The 25525-nt window shown below is 39.1% G+C and overlaps 1 protein-coding gene across 1 annotated transcript in view; it reads left to right on the plus strand.

Annotated features, from left to right (window-relative positions):
- The window catches only part of galnt18b (UDP-N-acetyl-alpha-D-galactosamine:polypeptide N-acetylgalactosaminyltransferase 18b), a 72749-nt gene that overhangs the window by 20876 nt on the left and 26348 nt on the right, over positions 1-25525 (plus strand). Inside the window, exons 2-6 of the mRNA XM_034116043.1 lie at positions 10636-10831; positions 13101-13267; positions 20203-20386; positions 24255-24452; positions 24702-24816. Coding sequence (XP_033971934.1) covers positions 10636-10831; positions 13101-13267; positions 20203-20386; positions 24255-24452; positions 24702-24816 — 860 coding nt within the window. The remainder of the gene's footprint in view (positions 1-10635; positions 10832-13100; positions 13268-20202; positions 20387-24254; positions 24453-24701; positions 24817-25525) is intronic.

The following is a 25525-nucleotide window of genomic DNA, read 5'->3' on the forward strand; positions in this document are numbered from 1 at the left end:
AGATTTCGGTTCATATTGAATCTTTTGCTTAAGACGGGGGAAAGATCACGCAAAGTTCACGCAAAATGTCACATTTGGCGTGGATGCACTGTCTATCTGCTTAGAGTGCCTAAAAATACAAGATTGTAATAATGTTTAAGTAGCTAAGATTAGATATTGTAATGCACAAGCCAATATTGTCAAAAAAATATCAAAATACATTGCAGGGAACTTTTTACAAAAACATTCAGTATCATAATTTTAGTGAACTGTTCCTAAAAGAAGTAATCAACATGCCATGATGTTTCCTCCATGTGTGTGCTGTTTGGATTATGGGTATGAATGTCATCTTGAGGAGAGAGTTGGTGTGTGTCAGAGAAGAGACTCTGTAGTCGGAGCCAGACCTTTTCTTTACAGTCTGAATAATACACATAGACCAGTGCCTAGCAGTGGAAGCTGACATATATGTGCGCCTAGAGGCTCCCCTCAGATTTACTCAGACTTTTGATGAAATGTAATTAATCACAAGGCTGCGTCCTGCCACAGTTGTAGATTAACTCATGGGCATGTACATTGAATATGCAATTGGAAACCTTATGGCTAGAAGAAATATATCTGACCGGGGAAATCAGGTTTCTCTGATTCCCTTACCTTATTAGAGAAGGCAGGTTTTTCATATAAAAGTTGACGATTCAGAATTTAGGTTACTGCAGAAGGAAAGTGTAATCTGGTTACTTAAGTGCATGTAAACACATCAAGAAAGAGCAGCTCAGTAATTTTCCTGAGTATGTGAAAACATATTTATATTTTTTTCAACTTTCTATTCATTCTTCAGTGGTGTGAAGATTGTGAATGGTACATCTTCTCATGCGGTTTACTGTCTGTCAGCTCTTCAACAGCACAAACCCCTGGAGATGAGCAGCTTTTTGTATAGAGACTCGCACAATAGCTCTGGTTGTTAAGCGTCCTGTGCCTTATTTCTCTCCAAACCCCCCAACTTAAAAAAATCAAGGAGCTCTCCACCTGAATAATTGATATGTGTCCCATTCCCTTGTCCATAGATGCTGTGATCAAAAACAAAACATGAAATGAAATACTAGATGTCTCTGTCTGCCATCTAAATCCATGTAGACTTCATTACTATAGAGCAGAGGCTTGTGTTTCCACATGCATGGGTAAGAACAAGACAAACTCAGTGTCACTGTTTTAAAGATTCTGTTACTACTTATCAATGAAATATTGAACACAGTATGTCAGAAACTTTCACACATCTCTTTCTAGTCATTAAATAAATCTCCTTATGGATTGGTGCCATTGTTCACAAAACATTTCTTTCAGGCTCTGCTGGAATTATTTGCATTGTTAGAAAGGAATAATTAAGTTATTTCGTCAAAAGCCCAAATAATTTATGATTATATAACAATCACACAGACATTGACTAATTACTCTAAAGTTGCTTTTCATTTCAAGATCCTTGAACAAAATATTACATGTAATCATATTAATTGTCTCCAAGGCCTGCTTTGATTTGGTTTATAAACTATCATTCAAGTGTTTATTTGTTAAATCCACTAGATTGCATATGCATACTGCTAATAAACAAAAATACATTTTCCCAGTAGCTTCTTTCTTTCAGTCGATGCGTTCTGTTCTGTTATTGAACGCTTTGAAACATATAGTCCCAAAAGCAGCAAACAGTTTAATGGAAAATACAAGATAAAATTGGTCTTGGTTGAACAATTCCAGGGGTTATACTTTAAACCAACATTGCCAGCAAATAATTGGTATTGGCTCTAAAAGATAGATTCACCCTACTGTAAGTGATGAATTGCGACCCTTCTTCAGCCTGTGCTTTTCTTTGCCTTGGGTCACATCTGTTTATTCCTCTGCTCTCAGGTGAACGCTCTGATAAAGTTTTGATTTATTTCCCACTCTGATGTGTGGTTTGAGGAGAGGAGCCTTAACCTTAGACTCCACTTGATAAAGAAAACAACACCCCAGTAAAGGACACATGATGTTAAGCGTGCAGCATAGATAAAGAGTCCGAGATAAAAAGTGAAGAGATACTGTGAAGATTTTATTATTTTTTTCCCAGGCTTGTTACTGAGGAAGTCAGATCTGATAGGGCGTTACAGAGAAGGACTCTCAGATGACTGAATTTAATGGAATAACAAATACAGCTTTTCAAGTTGGAACAGTGGGAATGAGAAATGTGGCACTGGAGCAAATTGTCCGGAGTTTGATATCAAATAACATCTCCTCTGTCACATGATATCTGCTTTTGTTCAAAAATATTGCAGCTAGTTGCTCAGAATTTGTTGCATTTCTAGAGGAGAATATTCTCTTCAAGGAGGAAAAAGCACAAAAAAGCCTTTGTTCCCTTCTGAAGGGCACGGGTGATCTCAACGCTTTAATGAGGAGAAATGAACAAAAGGGGTAGAGATGACAAAGGCCGCTGCAAGTAAACATGACCCTCCTACTAAATCCTGCCACTGCATATCCCCTCATGGGGATAAACAAAGAAAAAGACAAAGCCACACACCCCTCTTCGCTGTCAACAGGAAATGCCAGTGTGACGTGCCAGCTACTGATGCGTCCTAATGAGAGAATTACCCCCCTCTCCAGTTACAGAGGCAAAACCATACAGAGACTGTACAGTGCAGCCCCCCGCCCAGTAAACACACTAATTGGTTGTTTGCTGTATTTACTGTGACAGAGTTGGGACTACTGTGGGAGAGAATTAATAACATTTATACTGTAAGTGCTGTATAAGCATGCACAGCTGATCACAGTGTGTAAGTGCAGCGGTGTTCTGCAAACACAAGTATCTTCCTCATGATACACTTGTATGTGAGTGCGTAGGTAGACTGTTGGCGCTCTGGATGTTAAGAGGGCCATGCACCATGAAAACAGTGGCTCTCATCTCAGCTGTTAGTAAAACAGTTGCCTATTTACACTTCCAGCAGACCCAGCACAAATTAGCATTTACAGTAGGCTATTTGGACTCCTGCTTCAAGCCACTTAATGGAAGTCGGTCTAATATGCACTCTATTTTTGCTCCTTTTTGTTGTTCTCCACCAACTCCTAGAAGAAATATCGGCTTTTTAGCTGCTGATTGCTCCACAATGTTCACAAGCCAGTTGCTAAATATGTGTGATGTAGCAGTTAGCATACAGTACAGTCATTTAGCAGAGCTTTTTCCCTGGTAGTATATGCCTGCTGCTGCTGGAGGAGTAAAACAAGACTGGACATTTGAGGCCAAAAATCAAAAACAGGGAGTTGAAAGACACTAAAACACTCTGTAACACTCAGTTGCAGTCATACTTGCAAAAGAACGTAATATAAAACAAAAACGTGTGGAAAAAAACCCCTACATCATTATTGATTACCTCTTTTGGGTATTTTTTCTTTGCCAAATGCTACAGGTTTCACATGTTGGCACAACAGGGAATTCAACTCATAGTTGTAAGCGATAATCCCTTTTGCAAAATCAAATGCTCTATTCAACAAAAATCTCTCAACGTACAGAAAGCTCATCTCAGAAAACCAGATGGGTTGTTTGTAATGAATACTGATGTATTCATGATCTGGCATTTAAGGTAGGACATGCAGGGCAACTACATGCAGTAAATACTAAAAATGGTGCTGGTTTAATGTTGAAGGATCGACTCACAGATTGCCCTTTATTGTCTGGTTTGGGAAATATGTGATTGCAAATATGCTCACGGCGTATTATCAACAATTTGTATTTAGTTTCCTTACATTTATTGAATTTCTAGAGAAATCAAAAACAATACGAGTAGATGCATACAATAAAGATCAAGAATAAATTGAATTAAGAAAAAGCAGTAACGTAGATGTATATTTTTGAAAAGGAGCACTGAAGAGTCAGTTCTGCTCAGTCTATAATCTAGACTTGAAATGAACCAGAAGGTTTTTCCTCCGAGATCTGTGACCGTCCCAGGCTGCCTCTTGGGGGATGATTTGAAACAAGGCAATGCTGCGATCACTTAAATCTTAAACATTGATTAAAAACCTCAGAAGTAGCCAGTGCAGAGACGATAAAGCAGGAGTAATATGATTGTGTGATTTAACAACAGTTAGGAGTCTACCAGCAAAATGTCCTATTTCCTGCAGCTCAAATGTTGGAGAAAGCAGCCGAACGAGATGAAAGCCTGACTCACCTCCTGTATGTCACTGCAAGATAAGAGAAATGTTATCACAGTTCAACCAGTCTCTTCACCTGCAATATGCCAAGTTAGAAAAAAACAAGCTTCACATTTATACTCTCTCAAACAAGTGTGTTTGAGAGAGCTGGTAGAAGAGCCATCTGTGTTAAGATGTTTCAAAATCCAAATTGGTGTCTTTTTCTAAATTACTTTTATGTGAGTACTGTGACGTGGTGCCATGTAACTGTTGTTAAAAAAACTTGTTTGCATGCTTTTAACGAAGGCCTGGTTTCAGTGTTTCAATGTTGAGGCATATTTAAAAATATTTTGCCGTCTGTTAAGGATCCTTCATGATCAGTTTTACCATCTGACAGCTCAATGGATATGTCCTTAGTGGTATTATTAACCTTCTTTCCCTTCAGGTTTATCGAGCGAAATGAAGTCCCCTGACAGATATATTCCTGCATGTCGGGATGCCTTTACTCCATTTATTAATGCTGACCTGCAAGGAAGTCCTTTTACCCTTAATCAACTGCTACTATATTTTCCATGCACACACGTCTTGATCTAAAACCACATTTTTTGCAGACTTATTGTGTCATTTGTTTTAACAGAACAGAAAAAAAAAGAAGAACATTGTACCTTACACTTTTATAATTTATGTTATGTATTTCTGACATACTATATAAATATAAGGACCCACCTTTGCATTATGTGACTGAGGGGTACAATAAGCAAACTGAAAAGTTACAGATGACAGAACCTCAGTGAAAACACATGTGATAGGTGCTGTGGAGTGGAGTATAGGTGCTGTGGAGTATGAAGGCCTAACTGATATAGAAGGTCATGTCTGGTGCTTACCACTCCATGCACTGTTTACCCAGTAATGGAAGTGTTTCAGTAAGAGTGGCGGTATGGTCAAAAACAATCACACAATCATGCCTTTACAAGTGCACTATATGCATTAAAAATGGTCTGTATTGTTTAATCATATAATTATATTGGAGCACATCCAATAATTATCAAAATAAAGGTCGATATATGCAGCTTCATATAGATGAGTGATCTTGAGCTGCTTTGCAGGAAATGCATTGAGAAATTGCTAAATGTGACTGTGGCAGCATGCAGGAGATTGTCTGCACTATTGTCAAAACCACATGCATTTGAAAAGTTTTAAAATACTTGATCTCTTTAACTGACAGCTCTTTGATAATAAAGTTGTAGAAACATCGGTGTGTCTTAACATTTTCATGTGGCTGATGAGACCTGTTTTTTTTTTACAGACTGATGTCTGCGTCGAGGTCTTCTCCTCCCACTGTGTTGGTGTCAGACTGACTATACAACGAATATTTTGACTGCAGCACATCGTTTGATGTTGTGGCTTCATGCTACGTTCTCATTATTTTGGATGTAAAATGACACAGTGACTACAGATACATTGCAAACTGTCTGCTGTAATTGGAGGGAATTTACAGAAAGTAATATTTGTGAAACTAAGAACTGCAGGCGTGTTTTTAAATAGTTTTTTAGTTGAAGGTCAAACAGGAATCTTCATCTGATTAACACAATGTTCCTTTGTCATTTTTGGTTAGTAGTTAAATACCTGTGTCTTCCACAGCAGCCGTCTTAAGTGACTACCTCTGAGTTTGTTGCTCTGTATCACTGTGAGAGTTCTGTTGGGATGCAAGGAATCTCTAAATTATTGAGACAAAGCACAGCAGTGTACTGCATTTAGCCAACTCAAGTATGGCACTTACCCTGAAATGAATGTGTTTTTTTCCATTATTCAACACACTTTTGACCGTTACCTGCTATCAAAAACATATTTTATGCTGTAAAAATAACTACATTATTTTGCGGTGTTTCCACTGCTCTGCTCTGCTCAACACCACTCACTTTTCGTACCAGGTGTATTTTTATTTTATTTTTCGTACTGCCAATAGACCCCCTCAGTGAAGGGGTTATCAGCTGATGGCCTTTTTGAAGTTGAGGCAGAGCTCTTTTGGAGCCTTGACTGAGATGGTAATATAAAAAGTACCAGGTAATATCCACTACCTTTGCAAACCTTGAAAAGCAGTCAAGTTGAGTAGAGCCGTGCCATACCATGCAGTAGGAAAGGCAGTATAACATACAGTATATACAGTGTCTAAAAATCTCTTTAAAATCAATATAGAGAAACAGAAAACAAAGATTTTGACACCGGAAATGTGTTAAAAAAACATGTAGTCTGAGGAATAGCAGACCTTCATACATTATTTGAATAATATGAACAAATAAATGCATTACTTAAGAACATGGAGACCTGAGGTCTGCTTTTAAGAATGACTATTCTGAGAAAACGGACTCTGACAGTTCACTGATTCTGCTACTCTGTAAAGATCTCTCAACCGAGATTTTAACCTTTATTGATTTCCACTAAAATTGTTACAGCCAAATGCTTCCCTCTCCCCTCCTCCCTCTTATGGAATATAGTTTTAGAGTATGGAGAGGCTGGCTACAAATTCATGCCCAAAGCAGTTTTATCAAAATTCTACATCTGTACCACGGTGAGCTGGCGTTACCTACAGGAATATTCTCTGAGGTGATAAAAACAGCAATTTTCTTTTTTACAGACAGAAGAAGATGCTTAAATATAAATTGATACAAATGTTTTTGCATTGTTGGGCAGTTTCATCACATTGAACTATCTTTTAAAGGATCTAATTTAATAATTTATAATGCACTGCTGTGCCTCTAAAAAGTAGTTCATGTATAACTGGAGGCGTATTGTTCTCTTTCAGCAACTTCTTTGCTAAGTGTCTTTGTTTGGTCTCCCGTGATTCAGTTTTGTCAGTGTGTACATTGTTGCATATCCTTTCTACTGCCTCTGTAACTGTGCTAGCAGACGGCTATAACTCAGTTGCCTCACTGTCGAAGCATACTTACTGCTGCACTTCACACACGCCTAGAGAGCTGCTGGGAAGCTTAGGGACTACTTCACCTATCTACACACACACACACACACACACACACACACACACACACACACACACACACACACACACACACACACACTAGTTTTTGCCTCGGGTATTTGGCTGTGCTTTACTTGACTTAGCACCAAGGTTAGTTGACTGAATGTGCACTCAAGAGGAAACCGCTCTCCAAACACCAAGGTTACCGTAATTCACCTGTTTGATAAAGAGCAAGTCATGTGACATAACCCATTTAACAAAGGTTGTACTAACATGTTTGTCAACCATCTTCTCTACCTGCACCGACACACCAAATGGATTACGTCGCCTGTGTAACCCTGTCCAATCAACACTTGCTCTAACTGCTGCTAGATGACCACTGAGGAAACGGTCTCTGAAGGTCTAATTAATCACCATCACAACCAGTGAAACAAATGAGCCTCCAGGCATACTTCCCATGATTGAAAGTCTTTGAGAACTTCTATCATGTCCTTAGTCTAATCACAGTGTTGTCCTATCAAGCGGCACTTCCCCTCTGCTACAGCGCTGAAACTCAACACTGTGTTGAATGTGCGGAGTTGAAGTCATTCCCCCTCAGGCTCGTCCTGTTTGCTGTGCACTGTTCTGTCATCTTGGATGTTGGTTCACTTTTGATTTAGTATTTTTTCTCTTGAATACAGCTAGGTCCTTGTACTGTGTGTAAATGATCGATATGGATGGATTATCATAGGAAAATAAGATTTACTTTAGAAAAATGTTCCATTGAATACATTATTAGCAATTGTACACAGTACCTCACCATTTAGAGCTAACAATTTAAAACCAGACTGGAACAACCATGAACTGGGCCAAAGGTATTGGTAACTTCTGTCCTGCATATTCCTTACATTGGTTAATGATATTGGCTAGAGATTGATACCACTTCCCTAACTGGTTCAGCTTTTTGCCATGCATTAAATGGTTGGCGGAATGGGATTAACTGGTAGGCAAAATGTGTAACTTTTGGACAGAGATGGGTTAGCTGTTTCAAATATAGCAAAAGAACAGCAGATCATATCGCTTCATAGTCGGCCCTGTTTCAGCACACCACCAGGAACACAAGCAACTCCCTCTTTTCAACTCTTTCTGTGTATTATCACACAAACCTCCCGAAAACTCTTCACCCTATTATCTCTTGATTCTTTGAATATAAACAATTAGCATATAATAATTATTATAATTGGTCGCTTTATAAATCACTCTTTGACCAATGAATGGTAAATGTTTCCCTCTCAGTGTAGCAGATAGCAAACATTTGTTGCAGCAGCTACGGAGCAACATTACCATTCATCTCGAGTTGTGTTTTCAGTCAGGCTTTAACAATGCTCAGATTTTCTTAAGTTGAGCTTCAGTGTTGGGGTCAATATAAACATGTCCTCTTCACCACATGTGTAAGAAAGGCTTTGCGTTTTATTTCTTACAGGATAGAAACCCTGTAACCAACATAATAGTTTCCTTCAACTTCCAAAGACATTAGGTGTGTGTTTCTTTTCAGAAGCAGTTTTTTTTTTTGTCCTAATGTAATCCCTGCCTCCATATTGTTGTTTTAGTTCTTCCCCGACTGTCTGTTTGTCATTGCATGTAAAAACAATCTGCTCATGAATATTAATCTCCCCCAATCTGCCTAAAACACATGCATACTTCATGCACACAAACACGCACACATGCACACACTTAACCTTGTCTTTGGCCCGAGTGTCGCTGATCACTCAAAGCCTTTTTTCTTTTACCTCTTTTATTCATCTAAGGCTCCTTTGTTTGTGTTCATTCATCACTATTTAATTCCTTCTAAACTTTGAAAAGGATATTAGCTTCCACATTTTAGCCTTTGTCATGTTCTCAAATTTGATATTGAAATATGAATTTAAAATAGCTTCGACAAAAACAGAAGAAAAACCCCAGATATGACGCATATTTAATTAAAGGGGGAGAAATCATTATAATCAATATTTTACTTGCTTGAATTTTATTCTGAAAACGATAAAACAACTGTTAATTATATTTATAAGCTGAAATAATGTGGCTACTTATTTAAATGTGTCCCTTTTTTAATTGTTGTATTTCTTCAATATGCTCCGGGGGACATGTGCATTAGATTTTAATTAAATTATTAACAGATGATACCAGCACCAATTTTGATTAGAATTCATTTCCTGCTGACATGTTCCTCTTTAGACATTTTAATTAACAATAATCATCCATGGCATGTAATTCAGTTATACTCAATGCTTTTCAATTAGGGTATTTTTAGTTTTTTCTTATTAAATCTCTTTCTAGGAGTGTATATTGTATAAATGTTAGCTTGTTTTTTCCATACAGTTCTGAAGCAAAAATAATAAATCTTACTCTGTCAGCAATCTTAGTACTCATGAAATAATATTCCAGAGATTTCCCTGGTTACCACAAGCAGCCTTTCACCCACACCCCCATATTTTCACAGATGATAGATTCCACTGTGCTTCTCAATAACGCTAAAGCTCTGCAAAAGCTCTGCAATATTCAGACTTACTGCAGCACACGATTGAAACACTGCATAATGTTCCAACAGGTACTAAAGCTCAATGAATTGACTGTTTTAAATGACAAACCTGGGGGAGATTTTGCACATTTAATTTGCAATGCAAAAGACAAAACGATCAGTGACATTTGAAAGCTAGAGTTAGACTGTAATCATGCAAGTGCAGTTGAGGTAAATTATTTTATGTTATTCAAGAAAACTTAGACTTTATATACTTTATTTTTGCATGAAAACCACTTGCCTGTGGGTAAATCTCCCTGACTGTTAAGCTCAGCTCACTCAGAAGTTTGCCTCTGAAGTGCATTCAGACTTCTTGGAAGCAGGACAGAATTTTTAACAGATGCCAACGTTGTTTTATGGAGTCTGGACATGAACAGAGTCTATCAACAAGCACCACAAAAAGTAATATACTGTGTGTCACACTAAATGTGTGTTTGTTAGATGTCTCTCTGCTCTGAGTGCTGTCAGTGCTGTTTAGCTATATAATGAGTCAACTGCACTCATTTTGAACCCTTAAGGTTTCAGCCCTGTTCTAGTGCATACACACTCACAGAGAGAAGTTTACTTTCTCCAAAGAAAATCACTTTATTAATTATGAAAGAAAGCGTGTGTGTGTATATTGCGATACTTTCAGGTACATTTGTTTTACTTTCTCTTCTCTGCGTCGGTCGAATAGCAATGTCAGCTACAAAACATCCCACCAGCTGCTAGTAGGGATCTTTTGTTTTGGTGACACCAGAGCTTCTCGTCCTTTGACAGTATGAACTTCTGGTGTTTCTGTTAATGGACCGCCTATCAGTCTCTGGAAATAAAAGGCCACCCTTCACCTGCTAACAAAGCAACATTCATCACGGTGATTATATTAGGGATATCATTTTTTTTTACATCACTTTATATCACCTTACGCAAACCCTGTGCTTTAGAAAGATTGTCCTGGACAAATATTCATGCTTTTTTGTCTTCCTGTGCCTCCTAGAGACTCCAGGGAAGGGAGAGGACAGTCAGACGGACACATCGTTCTCCGACTCATCGCTGTTCGCTCACTGGGGTCAGGAGCTCAGCCCGGACAACCAGCGGGTGGCATTGAAGATGTTCCAGTACTACGGATACAACGGCTACCTCAGTGATCGACTCTCTTTAGACAGGCCAATCCCAGACCTCAGGCCTGATGGGTAAGACTGCAGGTAGAATGGTGCTCAACACTGTCCTACATACATGCTATCATAGAGTCACAGTATAAATGATCCTGTAATTTAGTCATTTGTATTTTTCTCTGATGCTTTCTTTGCTTTCCTGTTGAACTGATGGGTCGTGTCTTCACATAACATACAAGTAGTTGTGGGCAATATGATTAATTAATTCCTCTATCACAGTATAAATATATTATGATAGCAATTGGTTATAATATGATATAATTATGATTGGGAAATTAAGGTACTACATCACATTAATGATAAAACTAATCTACTGTCGTGCAAGAGGTCTTGTTATTCTGTGCTTCAAGTGAAAGGCTGCACTCAACATGATGACATGCTTATAATGACAAGGCTGATATCAAGCAGGCATTGTGTTTATATCATGTTCACCACCTTAGTGTTGCATGTGAGCTTATGAACATTTGCTAACAAACACAAACTGCAGCTGATGGGGATGTCATTGGTTTTGAAGTATTTGCTAGGATGTTGACCCGATGATGGCGATAGATCAACATACAGTAATCACACTAGTGATTAAAAAGTATCCAGAGGGAGAATGTTAACTTTTAATTTGAATCCACAACCGATTTTCCCCCTGGGGACAACTACAATTGGACTGCTAGACCGACCCCGTGGTGTGCTAGCTAAAAAGTCATGGGGTCATTCAAGCCTTTTTTTTTATTCTTTGTTGATTTGCCTTTTTTTGTCAGAATTTCCGATATAAAACATCGAGTATAATTTCCCAGAGCCAATTTCTTGTGTACACATTTTCTTTATTCAATCAACAGTCAAAAAAAGATTTTGCTAACTATATATAATAATAATAATAATAATAATAATAATAATAATAAATTCCCCTCTTCTCTCTATCTGATGAGCATGAACTTTTCAGTCATAAATAAAGGCAAGTTTAGAGCACATTCAAAGCACTTTGTGGTTTCCTATCAAACACAAATGTGTCTAATTGAAAACCAATCGGTCTACAGCATTAAGCACATTATTGCTGCTTAGAAAACTACATTTTGGATGTAGGATTAATTAAAGAGTGACTTTTGTTGTACTGATATCTGACTCAAACCCCTGCGGCCAGCTGAAGGTGGCAGGAAAAAATGCTTGTTTCCTCAGCAGCCTGTAAATGAATATTTTCAAAGCCGTGTGCAATTATTTGTGCACTCTGGGCACTTTGATTAATCCCTGGACGAAAAGCAATCCTGTAAAGTCAATACACCAACGTCTTTACAGAGAATTGCTCACACCACATCGGCAATCTGACTCTATTTTCAGCACAGCTCTCGTGTTCACATGTTACAGGAGCGCACAAAGTGACATCCTGGTGTGAAGGTTCACACAGTTCATCGATCTTCAGGGTATTTTTCTCAACTGCACATTGCTAAAATCCCGTGAGACCACTCCCACTCATGCTGGCACTGTAAAAACATCAAAAACTGTCCTGGGGGATACACATTTTGCACGCATTTCCTAAAAGTAGTAATCTCGGCATTCTGTGAATCCAGCAGGCATTTGGCAGCGTGGTGTGGTTACAGCATGAGGATTACAATATATTTTACAGGCAGGACTAAAAACTGTTAAGATGTCACAATTCTTACCACAATTCACTTTTTACAATTAAATTACATGGTCATTTCAAAGGATTATTATTGGGAGCTTGTCCCAGATTTTGTTACCACAATCTTCATTGTGTTATTGAGGAAGAAAACGCATTTGTGTCATTACACACAGCAAACATTATGATTTCCATTTCAAAGGCTAACATTTAAACTCAAATGGAAATTGCCTGCAGCATTAGAGTCATATTTGTATAGCTTCCGTTTTCTTCATTTCCAGGAAACAGGTATCAGTTTCCTCTTGAGAAAAGAAGCTGAACTGCTTTTTCACAATTAAAATGACAGCAAGTGGAGGCAGTAAGCAATGTTTTAGTAGCAAAAGAGATAGGTTAGATTAATGCTAGAACTAACCACACATCCAATTATATATTCCTCCTAAACCAAACTGCATTCCAGGTACACTGCAGTAGCAGCCTTATTGTTAAATATCCAAAAATCTGCTGGACATGAACTAATGCCAGTCTTACATTTATACTTATGATGTCTAAAAAAAATCTCCTGCTATACACTGCAAGTGGCTGGGTTAGCATAACATCTGCCATCAACCTGCTACCATGTTACCCTGTTATCCTACAGACAAAACCATGCCTTACCATTTGTTTTGTGTCTGTCCTCCACAGGTGTAGGAACCTCACTTACCCTCTAAACCTCCCTCAAGTGAGCATCGTGTTCATTTTTGTGAATGAAGCCTTTTCCGTCATCCTGCGGTCCATCCACTCTGCCATCAACAGGACGCCCTCCCACCTTCTCAAAGAGATAATCCTGGTGGACGACAACAGCAATAACAGTAAGCGGCATCATTTAATAATAAAGCCATTGACCTCTCGTTAAAGCCTCCCCCCTAACAGTCAGTTGTGGTAGCTTAGCAACCATCACTAGGCACTGCAGGCCTGTCAGGCTCTGGATTTCTAACATGATGTAGTGCTGTGCGCGGCTGTAGCGAGAGATATACTCTGCATCCAAACACTTGTGGGTTGTTGTCTTTTTATAGACTTTCGTTTACCAAAAACTCAAGAGAAAAAGGGAATTAAGGGATTAAATTGTGTGTTTATATGCTCTTACGTAAAATGCTTTTGCTAGTCTGGCTAATTTGTTGGCTACATACAATAGTAACCTAACCCAGTGATACCTCCGTGACAGAGAAGCATTATAACTATTATTTTTGCTTTGACAGATTATATGAACAAAAAAACCAACCTGCCTAGGGATCACCCAAAGATTCTTAGGTCGCTAAACTGCCTTTTCAGTATTACAGACAGCGATGCACCAACACATAACAAACAGCATCAATCAATGAGTACAAATAAATAGTAACACATGACCAATCAGATTAGTCTGGGACACCCACACCCTGTTTATGCTAAGCACATTCACTGTGTAGTATTTCCCAACTGCAATGATCCCAGTCCTGGATTATTTCATTTTGTTTCGTCTAACATGCTTTGCTTGCTGTTCTTTGTTGAATTTGAGGACCAGATTGTTTAAAAATGTGACAAACCCCAAGTTTTGATTAGTGATAGACCAATAAACAAATATTGACGTTGTTAAACATTATTTTGGCGTTGCCCACAAAGGGGCACATTAATTATGACTATGGGAGTGTATTTTGAACTTGTACAGTAGTGTCGATAATCAAAAATACAAATAGACAAAACAGAGCTGAAACTGTTGACACAGCCATTGTGTTCTCTTTCTGAGGACAGAAGGTTGTCTTTATCTTGTCTTCATGATCACAAATAATTAATATACTTACACATGTTTTACTGTTCATGATCATTGACACTGAATGTAATGTACGGGAGGCCATACTGAATTTTCCGTATACTCATCTGGTCCCCCCGCCTATACTGTACTTTACATTTCATTGCCTCGTGTGGAAAATCTATATGTGATATTTAATGTTTTTAATTAGAGGCTGTGTTTACTGGATTTAATCGATGAATCTCACTAATTGCAAAGCCAGGAAATATGCCCCAAGGCAGATAACAAAACAGCAAGGTGATCAAGTGTTTGTACATATCTCGTCTGCATTTGCAACACTAATTCCTAAATATGCATGCATTGAAATTAGTACAAACAGACAGGTTGAAAAGATATCCAGTTTATGCTGACAATGTATAACTGCTGAGCTCTGTTCACTTGTTAATACTGAAATGACTGATGAGATCACTGATGGGTGACTTTACTGTAAGGCAGAAGCAATAGGCTTGAAGTCACCTGTGAAAAGTGGACGTGGTAATTTACTACATTACAAAGGCAGAAAGCAGGCTATAAAAAGGTAACGATACGGTTTCAAGGTCGTTTATAGGCAAAACACTTTTAAATGGGCTGCGCTGCTTGTAACAAGGTCTGAGACCGCCATTAGGGGCAATCAACATTGGAAATACAAGCTTTTAGAAGACTCTGTTTACCAAAGTCAATAATGCAAACATGCAGCATTGCCTGTAGCCTGATGGGACAGAATAAAGATATTGCAATATGTCATGGTAACTTACCTCAATCGCTGGAATACAAATAATGAATGTCCCTAGGTTCGTATTGACAAGGAAGTTGAACTTATTCGTTACATAATGTAAAGCTGAAAACCCTGTGGTTTTCTTCCACTGGCACATTATTCGATTATTACCTCACATCCCATAAACATTCATATTTAATCATGTAATCGAGCACTAGGGAGAAGTTGCCTTTAGCTTCTTCAGGGACCCAAGTCACGCATTGACATTTTGCTGATGGCATTTCTCCCAGTTTGCCTGAGCACTCTGTCACACTGCGTCTGATAGGCCTGGTGTTATCATTATCACCACGACTGTGAATCTTATCTGTGCTAAATGTCGTTAGCCTGTTGACCCGTGATGTCATCGTCCACCGCTAACCTCCTGGGCATCCTGATCTTTATATTAGTCATCCGCCACTGTCACAGCTCACCTCCGAGAAGCATTAGCATGCAGGAGGACGTGTAGCCATCAAGGGGGAGAAGGGCAAATTGACCTAGCTGATTCCTCCCTAATTGGATAATGTCCCATGCCGTGGCTCGAGAAAAGGCTCATCTTTAAGAGTGGGGTTTTGAGAAGGGCTTGGCTGTCGGAGGACTAATGATTTCAAACTTAAATGATAATACCACAGATTCTCGAACATAATGTGAGAGTGAATGACGGCACCCAGGATTTGATACTGGAGTGGTAAAATCTCTTGAGGAAAAGTGAGTCTTACTCGGATATATTAAACACAGATTTTAATAGCCGCTCAGTTGTGAAGTGAGAAATGCTGGAGTGCAAACTACACAGTAAGTGTGAGGCCTGTATCCATGACGATTTGCCATCTGCTGTGAGAGAAGTAACGCCTGTGTGCTGATAAAAAGTGTTTATTTCGAACATGCATGAAGAGAACATACAGTATTCAAGGAAAGGACGAGTTCAGTTCAGATCAGTGGAGGAAAGCGAGTACATTTACTCAAGTGCTAGTACAACCTTGAGCTTCTTGTATTTTACTTGAGTATTTCCTCCTTTTGCTACTTTATACTTCTACTCCACTACACTTCAGAGTTAAATGTTTCACTTTTTAGTTCACTACATTAATATGAGTAATTAAGTAATCGTACAAATTCAGATGTTCATTGTAAAATAAAATCAGCAAATAAATGATGCTTTATTAAAGATTTAAATGAGATCAAACATTGGTCGGGGAAATATAGATCAGGGTAAAGTCATAAAAAATGATCCCCGATTTACTAGCTGAAACATTTAATTGCACATTAATGCCTCAATTATTATACAATACTATAATATATATTGTTCTATGCTGCATCAGGAGTAGTTTTTTTTTATGGTGATATACAGACAGTTATTAACTAAAGGTCACTGAGCAACAGGTTAAAAATCAAAACAAACTAAAGCCCATTCATCAATCAGATGTCCTTTGCTTGGTTTTGCAGGTAACTTCATGTATGACAGAATTAAACCTCAGCACACATGAAGGGAAGCAGAGAAAGGATTGTTTATCCATGATCCACTTAAAGACTTGTTTTTAATACAGAAATGTTAATAGCGTACTGGATTGAGAAAAACAGTATCCATATGTAGACATAATCTCATAAAAGAATTGTTTTTGTTATATCACACTGAGGATAGGATAGAGGTTGGCTTAATTGCATATTCACAATTTTGTAGCTCACCATTCGCTTTGCTTTTATCTTCTGAGAAGAACCTTTGAACATTTGAATATGTTACTGGATTAACTTCCTGAGCTCACAGTGATGTTAGAAACCTGTTTGCTTGTTCCAGTCCAACTCCATCGCAAAGCCCATTGCTTTCAGCAGAGCTTCCTGAAAGATTGATGACTGTTGACCATCAGCCATTCTTAGTGTAATGAACTGTGCTTTATTATGATTTGTTATGAGGCATAACACACCATAATTTTTATTTTCAATTCACACATCAGAATGTTTTAATTATTGATGGATTAAAAGTTATTACATAATACAGTAATGCGTTTGAACATCAGCAGCAGCTGCTCGCATGAGTAACTAGCATTCATTAGCCAGAATTTAGAGTCCAAAGTGAAGAGGTGTTTGTTTTATATGATGGGGCGGCTGTGGCTCAGTGGATAGAGTGCTGGACTTCGAATCAGGGGGTACCAAGTTCGAGTCCCACTGCAGTCAGCATGTCGTTGTGTCCCTGGGCAAGACTTCACCCCAAATTGCTCCTGTGGGGATTGTCCACTGTACTGAATGTATGTAAGTCGCTTTGGATAAAAGCGTCTAACAAATGACATGTAATGTAATGTAATGCTTAAGCTTGAATTAGCACAAGTAAGTGTTTCTTAGCCCTGACTTTGATGATCCAGAGTCGCTCTGCTCCATCATGGATATCTAATCAAGGGCATTGGAAGTGTGCTGATTGCAATTATCAGAGAAGAAAAGGAAATTAACCAGTGCTGGCTTAATGCAGACACAGTTCATTGTTATTAAGAGAAAAACCACCTGAAAAAGTTTAACCTTCACTTTTTACTAAAATAAACTGTCTTAACATGTTATTGAAATAAGATACAAAAGAGAGTTTCAAAAGTGCTGATTCTGTCTTTTACTTTAGATTAACATAACGAGCCACTCCCCGTGCCCCTCTGATGCGGCTTTCACACCAGCACTTTTCCCTTTCTAGCTCCTAGCGAGAGCTTTTCTGGTTCAGCTCCGGTTTCCCTTTTCAGCTCCCGCTCTGTTCACACCGCCCAGAGCTGCCGCTGCTGCGTCATGACGTCACAGTTTACGTCGCTGATTTTCTCCCACAACAACAACGGGCCGGGGACTGCGTCGGGTCGATGATCGTGTTGCTTTTAATCATACGAAGCCAGATTAAATTAAATAACGACTTCTCCAACCTTATACTTTTCTCCAGAGTGCCGTGGTTCATTGTTTATTAATGTGTTTCAGCGGCATTTACCGACCGCTGCAGTGCTGGCTGCTCTTCCACGGGAGTTTATTCTCCCGTTAGCTCCGGGTTAGCTCACACGGCTCTAAAGTATTCACTGTCTGACTGTCACACAAGCAGCTGATACATATCCCCAGTTCCCCTTAAGTGAATGTGTGTCAGTCTGAATTGACGCTGTTTGGCATCACAACGCTGTTATGAAAGTTTCTCTGGTATAACATGGGTGATGTTAGCATAGCAACCGAAGCTAAACTGACTACTTGCTAAGCCGTTTTCTACAGGCACATTTTACCGGCGTATTTTTCATTATGATTCTACTTGTGATAGTCGGACATGACAACCTGTACAGCCCATGTATTAATTCCATCCGATAGCTGCTATAATAACAAACAAAACGTCTGCCTGCTCTCCACAATGATCAATAACAGCGAGCGGATGGTCAAAGTAAGGTTTCCTGCACGCCTCGACGTAAGAGAGACGTAAGCGACGCCGCGTCATAGCTCCGAAGCTCTTGCCTCTGGACGACAATTTTTTGGAGCTGGAAGTGAACCGCATTCCGGAGCTATGACGTGCCGCCGCTGCGGTGTGAACAGGAAAAACCGGCGCTTTTCCAGCTCCAGCTCCGAGCAGGAGCTGGAAAAGCGCCGGTGTGAAAGGGGCATCTGAGAGATATTTGGTTAAAAAGAACACAATGGTGCTCTAGGAGGAGATTCAGGTGATAAGGTGGGGGGGGTTACCTTGGTTGGTGATTGGCTAATGGTTACACAAGCCATAAAATCGTTATGACATCATAAAGTGGCCAAAATCTGATCAGCTCATTTTCAGACAGGTTTTTATATAAATGGATCAGGACAAAAAGAGAGTGAATATTTTTTCCTGAAACTTTCAGAATCTCTTTACACAGAGTTTATGTATAAAATACATGACAAAGTGGATTTTCCATAATAGGTGACCTTTAAGACAAAAATATTGAAATAAACATTAGCAAGAGCTGTTGAGCATCCTGACATTACACATATGGGTGAGGATAATTCATGCTTTCCCAACCTCTGTCGGGATTGCCGTTGAAAATATATGAAGTAAAAATATGTATATGATATATTCTTGCATTTTAAATTGAATTTCACTGTGGTAGATGCACTGATTGATATGTGCTGTGAGGCGTGTATATAGGGAACAGGTGCCAGGTGGTTGCAGCATAGGAGAAAATGTTGCTCTGCCAACTTTGTGATGGGACTGTATGGACTGTTCATGTGTGGGAAAAGAAATGCTGCTTTAATCATCTTTTGTGCAGTTGATCAAAGATACAGATACAAACTTAAACAATACACCCAATGCCTTCATAAACTTTGTTAGATAAAACCTTCTAACATAACTTTTTCACAATTTTGTTTTTATCCTGGAAAAACCAAACTATATTTTTCTATCATAAATCGACTCACCCTGCCTCTAAGAAGCCAGACGCAGCGTGATTTCTCAGCGGCTGTTTCTGTGTACTTGGATCTGCTCCCCATTCTCTTTAAACTCCACCGATAACAGCGGTTAAAAGTGAAATAGTGAAAACGAAGCCAGAGGTGATCTATACAAGAGAGGATGAAACGCAGTGCTGATGAAAGTTTTATCTCTTTCCATCTTTATTTGGCTGATAGTACATTATAAAGTTGTGATAGAGTGGTGGTTTTCATCATTCATTTGTTGACAACTCATACCCGCCTCCAAAGTGTTGTTTCATATCAAGAAAAGGGGACCAGCCTTGGCTTAATAAATGTTCTTGTTGAACCAGAAGGCGAACCTGTAATATATTGCTGTAATTTACTGTATTCTAGAGAAAAATGTGCTGAAATATTGCTTCAAATCATAACTTATGGGGAGAACTAGAGGCTTGTTTTTCATAGAAGTAGCACTGACTATTTCCCTCTGCAGGGTATATGACTCACAATATATAACTCAGGTAATAATGGAGGTAAACTTAGGAGCCGGACGGACTCTCGCCATCTTCATCCTTGTTTTGAAAAGCATTTCAGACTACGTCCTCAATTTTGCAATATCCTGTTATGACTTGTAAGCCCCATGGAGGTCTGCATTGCTGTCTCAAGCTGCTGCCTCTTTGGTCTAGTGATCAAAGTGGTGAAGCAGTGAGTACTTTTGGCTTCCTACCAATGAAATACCGCCCACTGTGGGAGGACATGACGACGTCCTGTGGGTGGAGGTTTGCTCAGAAGTACTTTACTCACCTATCCCATGGTGGATCCTAAAAACCTCTTCAGATATTTATTAACAATTAACGTGTGTTTTTCAGAAGAGCTCAAGGAGAAGCTGCAAGATTTTGTGTCTGAGACCAACAGCCAGCATCCGGGATTCATCGTGTTGGTGCGTCATACCAAGCAGGAGGGTCTGATCCGTTCCAGAGTGAGCGGGTGGAGGGCCGCCACTGCCCCAGTGGTCGCCCTGTTTGATGCCCACGTCGAATTCAACGTTGGCTGGTGAGTCACTCGCAGCGAGTGCGGCATGAGGTCAACACCAGAACGCTGCTTTTTGAGTCATATCCCTCTGTGTGGGTTTTCAGCAAATAATTTCATTTAATAACAAAGACTGTAGCTTGGCTCTTTTTATACTGACTGTATTTTGTATCTCTGACACAAGCATTAATTCAATATATGTATAAATACACAAAGAATACACTCTGCACAAGATCGCTTATCTGCCAGGGTACTCATACTCAGACGCATACCTTTGCACTTCCCAAATCTGTCATAGAAACTTCTAAAGGCCTCATTGTACGGATATCTCATTTTAAATGTGTAAACTGTATCTTACTGGTTATTCGTTTTCTTGCCAAAAATGAAGCTGCAGCATGAAGCATTTTTAATCGCTTTGCATAATATATATATAGACATTTTATTTATTGGGATAAACCCCTTGAGATGCACCATCTAGTTTTCAAGGGGGTCCTGACAATAGCAACAACTTACAGACATACATAAACAAAAAGGCAAAAAGCAAATCAAGACAAACCACGTAAAGTCTGTTAAGTAAAATTCAAGTAATACATACAATCATTACAATCATTACAATTTCAGAGACAGTCGAGCAGATCAGTTTCATCAATATCAGTTTCATCAATAACAAGTGCAGACCAGTTGAAAGTGAGATGATAATGCATGTTTAAACATACCCAATGATGCAAGAGATCTAATAGCAGCAGGTAAAGTATTCCAGTCTGTTGGGGCTTTGAACATGAACGCTCTTCTGCCAATAGATTTCTTTGCAGAGGGGACAGAGAAATAAATCTGGACAGAGTGTCTAACTTGATGATTTGGCAAGTAGGGTACAAAATACTGCTTTAAATAAGGGGGATAGTTAAGATAAATGCATTTAAATATCAGCTGAATCCAATGCGTGTGTCTTCTTACATTTAATGAAGGCCATTTAAGTTGGTTATACATTGTGCTGTGATGTATACGAAAAGGACAACCAAGAACAAATCTGCATAGTCTATTGTAGGCCATGTTGAGTGGAGCAAGATCTGATTTATGTGCATTTTGGTAGACAACATCACAATAGTCCATAATCGGAAGAATAAGTTGAGAAGCAATTCTTTTGCGGACACTGAGCGTAAAACAATTGCGAGAGCGGTGTAAGACACCGATTCCGTAATTGACTTTTTGTATTACATGCTTTATATGTAGTTTAAATGAAAGTTCAGAGTCTAGCCATACACCAAGATATTTAAAGCTATCAACTTTATGCAGAGAAGTGCCATCCTTACATTTTATTACTACATTAGGTTTAGATTTGAGCTTCTGCCTTGTACCAAAGACCATAGTAATAAACGCCAGTAACAGGGGAATAAACCAGGCTGGCTCTAACTGAAGGTTAAAAAATCCTCCAACACAATTTTGTTTCCAGGTTTAAACAAACAACATAATTTTTTTAATATATAGGGATTGTACGGTGGCCCGGAAGTGCAAGACACCACAGCATTTCACAAAACACCACAGCATTTCACAAAAGACAACAGCATTTCACAAAACGCCGCAGCATTTCACAAAACACAACAGCATTTCACAAAACACAACAGCATTTCAGAAAACGCCGCAGCATTTCACAAAACACAACAGCATTTCAGAAAACACAACAGCATTTCAGAAAACACCGCAGCATTTCACATTGGACGGAAAGGGTATTCCTTTAGGGAGAACACTTCTTGCTTGTGATTGGACAGAGCCAGCCAGAGAAGCACTGCTGTCATTGGTTGTTTTTGCTGCCAGTCAAGAAATGGCGCTTCGTGATTGGTCAGCACCCGACAGTGCAACATGTCCCAACACATCAACCGTTAGCTGTTAGCACACACTCAGAGCTCACAGCTCCTCATATCTGTTCAGAAACTGGACAAAAGTTAAACAAGTACAAACCACAGACTGTCTATGTCATGGCGAATACAGTCGCTGCTTTATTTATGTCTGTATGACGCTGTTGTGAGTGTGGACGGAGCAGCTACAGGTTAGTTTAGCCTGATCGATCTGCCCCCTCTCCAGCACGTCTTGTTTGAATGACAGGAGTAAACACTGACAGCTGCGGTGAAACTCGACAACAAAATGAACATATTGACCGTGATTGAATTGTAATACACGTTTCAAAGTGATGCCGAAGTAACTACATACTGATACCGGTTAGTAAAAACCATGAATTAATGCTTTGACAAGTCTGCAGACAAGAAGGCAGGCGAAAAGCTTTTAAAATGCGTGTTTTCTGAATGGAATCGGATCCATCAAGCTCAACTAACCTGTAGCTGCTCCGTCCACACTCACAACAACATCATACAGACATAAATAAAGCAGCGACTGTATTCGCCATGACATAGACAGTCTGTGGTTTGTACTTGTTTAACTTTTGTCCCGTTTCTGAACAGATATGAGGAGCTGTGAGCTCTGAGTGTGTGCTAACAGCTAACGGCTGATGTGTTGGGACCATAGACTGTATATATAAAGGTTGGGACATGTTGCGCTGTCGGGTGCTGACCAATCACGAAGCGTCATTTCTTGACTGGCAGCAAAAACAACCAATCACAGCAGTGCTTCTCTGGCTGGCTCTGTCCAATCACAAACAAGAAGTGTTCTCCCTAAAGGAATACCCTTTCCGTCCAATGTGAAATGCTGTTGTGTTTTCTGAAATGCTGTGGTGTTTTCTGAAATGCTGTTGTGTTTTGTGAAATGCTGCGGCGTTTTCTGAAATGCTGTTGTGTTTTGTGAAATGCTGTGGTGTTTTCTGAAATGCTGTTGTGTTTTGTGAAATGCTGTGGTGTTTTCTGAAATGCTGTTGTGTTTTGTGAAATGCTGCGGCGTTTTCTGAAATGCTGTGGTGTTTTGTGAAATGCTGCGGCGTTTTGTGAAATACTGTTGTGTTTTGTGAAATGCTGTTGTGTTTTGTGAAATGCTGCGGCGTTTTCTGAAATGCTGTGGTGTTTTCTGAAATGCTGCGGCGTTTTGTGAAATGCTGTGGTGTTTTGTGAAATGCTGTTGTGTTTTCTGAAATGGTGTAGCGTTTTCTGAAATGCTGTTGTGTTTTGTGAAATGCTGTGGTGTTTTCTGAAATGCTGTTGTGTTTTCTGAAATGCTGTAGTGTTTTCTGAAATGCTGTTGTGTTTTCTGAAATGCTGTTGTGTTTTCTGAAATGCTGTAGTGTTTTCTGAAATGCTGTTGTGTTTTCTGAAATGCTGTTGTGTTTTGTGAAATGCTGTGGTGTCTTGCACTTCCGGGCCACCGTAGGATTGTGCTGATATTTGGATTTTCTAAACTTTGGACAGACATAGCTGGGTTTTTTTCTTAACCTGTCCTCTTCTGCTAATAGTCTCCTGGTTGTGGCTTCATGTTTATCGTACAAACATAAGAGTGAAAACATTTTTTTCGTATCACTCTCAACAAGAAATACAATTGGCTTAATTCCCTAAATGTAGAACTATTGATTAACATTTTCATATCTCATTACAATTGTATATTTTTTTTTAGATGAAAAACATCACACACTGTATCATGCATGTTTTCCATGTTTTAAAGGCATAACACACTTTGATCACTTTGTCAAAATGTAGATGAAATGACCTTGTGTGTATTTTATGTTTTTTGTGAAGTGTTTTCATCTTTTATCACTTCATATTTCAATTAGAAAAATGACCATTAACATATCAGATGGGAAATAATGGTTTGTCAGTCTAACAAATTGGATTGAATTAATGATGAAATTGGTTTCTAAAAAGTGTCCTCACGCATGAGGCGTGATCTCCAAGGTAACTTTGAAAGCCTGTCAAAACCTTTACTCAGTTAAATGTATTTTCTCTTTCCGTATTTGAAGGGCTGAACCCATTCTGCAGAGAATTCAAGAAGACAGAACCCGCATAATCTCCCCATCATTTGATAACATCAAGTACGACACGTTTGAGATTGAAGAGTATCCGCTGTCGGCCCAGGGCTTTGACTGGGAGCTGTGGTGTCGCTACCTTAACCCACCCAAATCCTGGTGGCACAAAGGCAACAAGAGCGCACCAATCCAGTGAGTGACCAGCTGTCTTCGTAGCCTGAATGAAATGACAAAATTATATGTTATTTTTTAACTTAAATGTAAACTAACCAAATGTCAGGCCTGCTGAAAGGGTAATTCATGCAGCATTCATGAACAAATGATATGTTGAACAATGACACATTTATCTTCTTTCCCCTGTTACTATAGAAACTGTGCCAAGATAATATTACCTGCAAAAGAGAAACAAAGCTGATTTTCATAATCTTAAACCCCCCTCAGGAGCCCTGCCCTGATAGGCTGCTTCGTGGTGGATAGGCTGTACTTTGAGGAGATCGGTTTGCTGGATGAGGGGATGGAGGTGTACGGAGGAGAAAATGTGGAGCTGGGCATCAGGGTGAGTAATAATGTCATCCCCCGAGGCCATGGGCCATTGTTCATCTAGGTAATGTGTGGAAAATTAACTATGATAATGATACTTAATGGCTGTTGGGAGCAAGGTCACGAGCCTCATTGTCTTTTTTTTATGTAAAATATTCATCTGAAAAATGAGTCACTCTGCTGCGAGCTAGGTGGTCACTGCAATTAAGAAAAGGTGTAAAGGTGGGATAATCAATAAAGAAGTGAGAAGTAAAGCATCAACAAATGTAGAATATGCAGCCAACTTGAATGGAATTTATCTTCACAGCTCCATCATGACTATAGTAATACAGCTGAGCACTGTAGTTTTAAGCAAACGTTACTCAAACATCAGTAAATTGTGCCTTAGTTTGGAACTATTTTCAGACGCGGATTAATATGCATTTGGTGGTGTAGTGAGTATTTACTGCATCAGGACAGTGTATGATTAAGTCAAAGCTCTCTTAAATAAAGTACCCAGGGCCAGGAAATGATTAATACTGAGGTCAAGAGTCCTCCTTAACTGCACTCAACTCTCTTTTTATTATTAGTTTTATTATAAAACGTTGGGTTTGGGTTAAAATACTATGACAAAGCCCTCTCCACACTGCATCTGTAACTAGGATCATTGTTTTTTGTGTTTTTAGTCTCTTCATGGAGTTTGTTGACACTGAAAAATATAGAATAACACATAACAGGGTACCTAC

This window comes from Trematomus bernacchii, unplaced genomic scaffold (genome assembly GCF_902827165.1).
Source record: "Trematomus bernacchii unplaced genomic scaffold, fTreBer1.1, whole genome shotgun sequence".
NCBI lineage: Eukaryota > Metazoa > Chordata > Actinopteri > Perciformes > Nototheniidae > Trematomus > Trematomus bernacchii.